At 36.2% G+C, this 7,750-nt stretch overlaps 1 protein-coding gene across 1 annotated transcript; it reads left to right on the top strand.

Annotated features, from left to right (window-relative positions):
• The first annotated feature begins 5,204 nt into the window (after positions 1-5,204).
• Positions 5,205-7,316, top strand: LOC132618236 (basic leucine zipper 43-like). The gene is made up of 2 exons (XM_060333297.1): positions 5,205-5,783; positions 6,909-7,316. Exons 1-2 carry the CDS (start codon positions 5,442-5,444, stop codon positions 7,125-7,127), a joined length of 561 nt encoding a protein of 186 aa, XP_060189280.1. The 5' UTR covers positions 5,205-5,441; the 3' UTR covers positions 7,128-7,316.
• The last annotated feature ends 434 nt before the right edge of the window (positions 7,317-7,750 follow it).

Genomic DNA, 7,750 nt, shown 5'->3' with positions numbered 1-7,750 from the left:
AGGGGTGAATTGAATATGGATGATATGCCCAGTTTACACCTTTTAATAGTAACAAGGTTGGGGTCGAATCCCACAGAGAATAAAAGTTTACTAAATGAGTATTATACTAATCTTGCGGTCTTGGTGTATTCCAGAAAAAAGGGGTTTTATAAGGGTTCTGGTTTGTGGACTAATTTAAAGTGACTAGTAATTTAAAGTTGTAAAGTTATGGGTAAAAAGAACCAAGGTTGTGTCCCCGTAAGATAAAGTGTATGATTATGGGTATCAATCTTGATATACTTCTAATGGATCATTTGTATGGATGCACTTAACCTCTATGTGAATCTAGACTATTTCACAATAAGAAAAAATTATTTCTTTCTATGCTTTTCCCAAAGATAAGAAAGGATGCATGAAGAATGGTTAATTATGCCAAGTAAATTCTTCTTATTCCTAAGTGAATTTATTAAACAAGGTTTAAAGCGTTAAGTTCTTGTTAATTGTTCTTGCCAAACCCTAGTTATTTTCCCAAATAAACTAAAGTTTATGGCGTTAGCTAATGTTTGCAACCACTAATTATATGATGAAAACGAAGAACAAATAAACCCTAACAATCCATTATGCGTATATCAATTACAATCCCCAATTACAAAACACCCATCCTTGGGTTCATAACCTTAGTAAAGGTGTTTAGCTACTCATGGCAACAAAAAAATCATAAAAGATTGAAGATTGCTTAATTGAATTTTGTATTACACTTACGAATAAAACTTGAAAGTAAACGAATGTAATTGTCTGGAAAATCTTCAATTGTACTAAAAACCCAAAAGTAATTACTACAAGTCTAAAACTCCAAATGTCTGAAAAATAAAACCTAAACAGGTATTTATACAAGTTAAACTCGGAATAATTAATCACAATCCTGTTCCAGGTCGGCTTGCAACTCGACGGGTCGTCTTTGTGCTTCGACGGTCATCAACATGTTGACGTGCATGACGATGATCTGATGACAGAATTTCACTTTCCAGGACCTCAACCGTCTTTGTACTTCGACGATCGTCAATCATGTCGACGGGGCAACTCGAAGGACCGTCGAACATGTTGACAGCCCATCAATATTCTAGCTCTGCATGTCGTCGATCTTCCTTAGCTGCAGGAACTCTCCATGCAATTCTACGACCAAAACGCATGTCGACGGTCCTGTTACACCTCGTAGTTTTGTATGTTGAGATTCGCTAGGTGCTAGTTGTTCAATTGTGGACACTGGAGTTATTGGCGAAGATATATGAGATTATGTGTAAGCATCTTGTGGTTGTGAGGGTTTAAGCTCATGCAATAGGTTATGGAAGGATTGGAGAACAAGTGAATCAATGAGATTAAGTTTCCGGAACTCTAAAGAAAAGTTGGATAAGATTTCATACGATAATTTTGGTCTAACTTGGAGAAAGAATATCTTTTAGTATATTAGGAGTTTTGAAGTGAGACAAAATTCTAAAATGAAGTTCAGGAAGTTTAGTTTCCAACGCAACAAACCGTGCATCGATCGGACATCGGAATCAAACGTTATGATCATTATAAGATGGGTTTTCAGAGTAGGGAATTAACCCTGCACGAACGCGCCAGAAGGTGGCGCGAATGCGCAGAGGAGAACCTAGCAACTCAGCGCGAAAGGGACATAAGGCAGCGCGATCGCGTTGAGCAATTTTTGATCGGTCCAGGCAGACTCTGGAACATTATATAAGGGGGATTATCCCCTCTTTCTTCATCCAAAACACCCCAAACCTCCTCCAAACTTCTTGAAAATTCCCCCAACTTCCAACCTCAAATTCTAAGCCCAAATCAAGTATAATCTCCGGTTTTAGGATCAAACAACGTATAGTTGTGATTATAGTATCGTTTTGTTGTGGATTTTGGCTTGGATTCAAAGTAGATATTGAGGATATTGCGGATCTAGTAAGGACAAGGTTTGGATCTCTCTTTATTGATATTGATTTAGGTTTTTTTTACAAAGATAGAGTTATTAAATCATCGTGTAGTGAATTAGTTAGTTGAGCCATGGGGTAAACATCATGTGGAATATTTTATGGAATATATTGGTATTGATAATGTTGTTGTTGATGTTGGTATTGTTGTTGTTGTTGGATTGTGATTTCGGGCTAGGCATATAAGCAGGGGAGATGCTGCCCGAATTTTTGGCAGATTCTAAAGGGGTTTAATTTAAAGACTTGAGATAGGCATATGCCGATAAGTCTAATAGTAGTATGATTTTTCTTGAATATAGATTTACGAGTTTGGGAGAACAAGCGTTAAGTAGTTAAAGTTAAGGCGGCCAAAAAGGTATATTAAGGCTATCCCTTCTTTCATTTTGGCATGATCCTATGATGTGAACGAACAAGCAAGTAAAAGAGCTTCCATATTACTTTACTCTTAGAAGCACTAGAAGTACTTCAGTCTTGATGATCCTGTACCCCTGATGTTATGTTCCTTCTGTTCACGGGTCTTGAGATTTCATGTATTATTAATGTTAGCTCAGCAGTTGTCCACCAGAGTTAGTGTGACAACATATTATTCCGAGAATTCTATGTATTCATTTCACTTATACATTGCATTCATATTCATATGCATATTGACCCGTGACCAAAAGGCGTTATATACGTGTATATTATAGGTATATGGGGTATGGGGAAAGGGATAGGCGTTATATACACATTACCACCTGATCAGCTGGTGCACCATGATGATGCTATAATGGATCAGGCTGCACGTTCCGCAACAATGTATATGATGATTATGATGATGGCCGCAGAGAGGCCGATGGGATATGAAATAATGGACCGGGCTGAACGTTCCTCAGCACTATGACATATATATATATATATATATATATATATATATATATATATATATATATATATATATATATATATATACATGAGCATGATTATCATTGAGAGCATGCATGTTATGCGCCCACAGAGGCATTGTCAGTACATAGATTTATGCAAATACTTTCAGATACTCAGTCATACAAATGCATACAGACAGTCAGTTGGTTTTGAATTCAGGTTCAGTTCATAAGTCTTATGTTTATATTACTTCTATGCCTTACATACTCAGTACATTATCCGTACTGACTCCCCTATTGCTCGGGGGGGGGGGGGGGGGGGGGGCTACGTTCATGCCCGCAGGTTCAGGTAGATAGAGAAACGATCCAGCTCAGTAGGACTTCCCCTCATCTATAGTTGGTGCGCTCCACTCGATTCAGAGCTGCAGTCTATTTTGGTATGTTATTTTGGGATGTATATGCATATATGGGTATGACGGGAGCCCTGTCCCGTCCTCTCTACAGCTTGTACTACATTAGAGGTCTGTAGACAGTTGTACATAGTTGGAATGTTATGTAGCCTTGATGGTTCTTAAATTGTTGCACAACATATATAGCGACCTAATCGGCTTGCTTTGTCCTTTCCATCTTATGTATTTACAGATTATGCAGAGTTCATGATGACATCCTTTCATGAGTCAGTATAAGTTCAGGTTGAGCTATTTATGGGCCCTTGATATTTAATGCTATTCAGATACGAGTATAGGGGTGTTTGGTCACTAGAGACCAGGCACTCGTCACGACTCATCGATTTGGGTCGTGACAGGTCCGTACTAGTGCACACAAGTACAAAACACCTTGATTTGCTTGTTTTAACTAGCCGAGTATTCTAACTTCGGAATACCTACAAAACACATCAAACTAACACAAACTTACTCGAAAACAAGTAAAACTTAGAGTTAAAAAGAATTAGATGTGCTATAATTTCACGGCGCATCAATGGACAGACTACAAATGCCTACATTTAGGAGGAATCTCATCAAGGGTCACTGTAATATAGATAGGAGAATAGATAGAAATTATGCTTTTTATGTTCCTTGATGTATATTTTGTATAGCAGAAGAGTTAATCTCTTCATGTAACATATTTTTGTAAGCTTAAAAGAAATCCTATCACACTTAGTATGGAATCTGTCCATACAAGATAGGTACAAAGGTGTTAAGCCTATGTTTTGATGCTTCAGTGAAGTTAATAAAAGAGCCCCTCGATTGAGGGGAGATTGATAAGGAAAAAAAAAAAGTAATTATAGTGATAAACCGAGATGAAGATGAATTGCATTTTCCATTCCCCTTTGCATTTTAAAGCAAATCCTTTCCGTTATTCTTATCTTTTCAAGTGGAGTCTTTAGACACACAGTTATAGTTACATAATTGTCTCGCTAACAATACCTATTCAAAAAAGCAATCTTGCTTTCCATTACCCTTTATGGCTGTGGAGGCACTCTCTCAATTCACGAGCAACTAACTGTGAAACAAGCCTATCCTGTAGCTCTCCACACCATCATTCCTATTTCTAGAAATATTACTGAGCTAAAGTGTCCTGAATCTCAACCTCACTCAATTGAGTCTCCGAGTTTAAAATGCGGTCTGTACCTGGCCTTTCCTGTAGACTGGCCTACCCCTGCATCACAGGGAAAACATCTCGCACCTCATCCGTGACTTCATCTCAAACCTCTGGCATATAAACTGACGACGTGTTCTCATCATCGCGTTGGAAAGAAAAGAGTGTCGAAATTCCAACATTAAAGTTCTATAGTACGAGAAATGGATGAACAATGCACGAACTCCTAATTAAGAGCAGGCTTTTGTTTCTGGACGTCTTTGATTCATCCATTACTTGTTTTCAACGAGTAAGCAATTTTTCTTTTTTTATTCTATACACTCTCATATTTCTAGTCAATTTTGAATCAACTCATTCTGAGTTACGTAGCTCAAGTTATGACTAAAAATCATACAACCATTCGTCTAAACAATTTCAGCTATTCTTGCTGAATTTTGTTGTTCCGTTGTTTTTTTTTTTTCCTTGTCAACATAGTTGGCCTCCTTCATATTTATCAATTGATATGGTACATGCACAAAGCGCAACCGCCCCCCCCCCCCCCCTCTCTATATATATTCCCTCCGTTTTAATTTATGTGAATCTTTTTGGAATACGAGGGTCAAACTTTACAACTTTGACCGTAAGATTTGACATAAATTTTTCAAGTTTGTAAAAATATTTATATATTTAGAAACTACATAAAAAACATTATAAGTTATGATAATTTATAATTCAAATAATTTAAAAATGATTAGGAAAACGTGATCAAGGAACCACCTCGTAGACTGCTTAAATAGTAATAGGTTCACATAAATTAAAACAGAGAGAATATATATGCGCACATGCACATGCATGTTCAACATAAAATTCTGGTTGTCTCATTTTTAGTGGGACCATCGAACTTTTTTCCAGCCTATAAAATGCCTCCCTCCTACTCATCTTGCCATTCACCTTTCATATACAATAGCTTTTAGCTGACCCTCCAATTACACCTAATTCACTAAACATTCTCCTCCCAAACTCAAAGTACTTTTAAGCCATGCAATCCACTGATGTCACAGAACTCCATTCCTATAACCTACTACCTTCAAATCCACCTCAATACCCTTCTCAATATAATTACACACCCACACTTCATCAGTCCATTAACAGAAATATCCCTAGTCCTTTTTATCACCTTCAAATTGGTCCTCCAATTCAAGAATTCAATCCACAAACAACTTATTTCAACTGCAACTATTCAACGTGTGATGAAACTGATGATCAACTACTGATGAATCTAATAAATGAAAGGAAACAGAGAAGAATGATATCTAATAGAGAGTCTGCAAGGCGATCGCGCATGCGCAAGCAGAAGCATTTGGACGAGCTATGGGCACAGGTCAGTGACAGATGTATAGTTTACGGGATCGGTTAAGTCAGAGGCAGATTTTAAATTTATGGATTCAGCATTCTAGAAAGAAAAAGAAAAAAAAAAACAGTTTACAACACTACAAAAAATATTGAAATTAGCTACGAACTTCATCTCTAATTCATTGCTAAATCGCTCATAGTTAACATAACTTTTTAATAATACTTCGCCAATTCATCGTTAAATAGGATTAGCGATGGATTTTGTTCTTTAGTTACAAAATTTGTCTGTTGCTAATTTCTACAAATTTTGTCTGTTGCTAATTTCTATCTTTTTTTTTTTTTTAATAGTGCTAGGTTTTGGATAACTAACTCATACATATTAAGTACATTTTGTAATACAAATACAGGATCTCGGCCAAAACTAGTAAGCTAGTGGATTCGGCGAATCCGTTGCTAAAACTCTAGCTGCCCCTCCGGAATATGTTTAGCTGAATCCAAAACCATAGATGTATATGTCAAAATCTCAAAAAGTAGTATTTCTTCTATTTCAATTTATGTGGTGAACTTTATTTTTTAGTTTGTCACCAAAAAAGAGTAATACCTTTCCCTATTTAGAAACAATTTAATTTTAATCTTCTCATTGTTACTTTTAATGAAACGACGTATAGCCATATAAATATCAAAAGTTTATTTTAGATCACAAATTTTAAAAGTTCTTCTTTCTTTCTTAAATTTGGTGTCTAATCAGTTTTGGAAGCTCCTTGAGTTCAAATTTATGATTAATTTACTCTTCTTCTTTTTTCTGGATATAATGGAAAATACTAAAAAAGTTTTAAGCTCGTTCAGAAGCTCTCCACAACTTAATTTTTCCTGGAGCAAAAACTCCATTTACTTAATGGCTTTCTCCATACCAGCAAAATGCTTTTATAACCACAAAATTATCAAGCCATGTTTAATATCACAAATTCCATGATATATTTTGGTATGCACCAAAAGCCTTTCTTTCTCTTTTAAGTTTGTGCCTAGTCGAACACCAATTTGAAATGAAACATATTCATTAGAAATCATGTTTTGAACTCATATTTTCGAAGAATATAATTTAATCAGGATCATGAACACATAAAGATTAAATCTTGAATTCGTCCTGGCACAGGTTAATTGTCTCCGGAATGAGAATCACCTGCTACTGAACAAACTTAACCACGTCTCGGATAGCCGTGACCAAGCAATTCAAGAAAATGCTCAACTCAAAGAAGAAACTTCAGGACTTCGTCAAATGGTTACTAACATGCAGCTCATAAATGGTCCTAATTATCCTTTCTTAAGCGTTCTTGATGATGAACCTTGTAGTGGTTCATCTCAAAATGAATAGCAAATTTATAAGGTTACTGCAGGTCCACTATTTGTTTTCTTATGTTTTGTTGTTGTGACGGTGGAAATAATTTGAGTTTTCCTCCCGTTATCTCTTTTGTTGTTGAGGTCAAGGCTATGATTATTGTTTTCTCTTTATCTAGGTACTTGCTGCCCTATGGTCCTTAGTTGATACCTTTCGAAACCTGTACACACACATGATCTATTGAAACCGTAAACTTTTGGACACATTTCCTTTAACGTATAAAGCATAAACTTCTTATGAAAGGGAGTTTAATGTCATCGACAAACACAAGGAACTCTATGTATCATATGGAAAATTGATACCCATAAAGAGACTAGATTGTTGGAACATAATACATAAGGAACCTCGTGACGGTAAGAGTAGAGAAACCATTTATACGAGCAGAAGGTCTATGACACATCACAATATCGCCTGAATGATCTGATTCTCTAGGAAAGCTTGGAATACCTATTCCGATACGGTTCATTTTAAGTAAAGTACTATATCCCGATGATGGTAAATCTGGAAGCAAACATATGCTTCATCTCAGATAGTAACTGTAATCGGCACAATTCACCTTAAGTACAACACTGTAACCCAATAACAATCTTTCTGGAACT

The sequence above is a fragment of the Lycium barbarum genome, chromosome 11, assembly GCF_019175385.1.
Source record: "Lycium barbarum isolate Lr01 chromosome 11, ASM1917538v2, whole genome shotgun sequence".
Taxonomy (NCBI): Eukaryota; Viridiplantae; Streptophyta; class Magnoliopsida; order Solanales; family Solanaceae; genus Lycium; species Lycium barbarum.
The sequence above is the reverse complement of the archived record's forward strand: the minus strand, read 5'-3'. Positions and strand labels throughout refer to the sequence as shown.

Bases quoted from the DNA above. Each gene is read 5' to 3' on its own strand.
- LOC132618236 (XM_060333297.1), top strand. From the start codon at position 5,442: ATGCAATCCACTGATGTCACAGAACTCCATTCCTATAACCTACTACCT. The intron at 5,784-6,908 runs GTCAGTGACAGA...GTCCTGGCACAG, and splicing joins TGGACGAGCTATGGGCACAG to GTTAATTGTCTCCGGAATGA.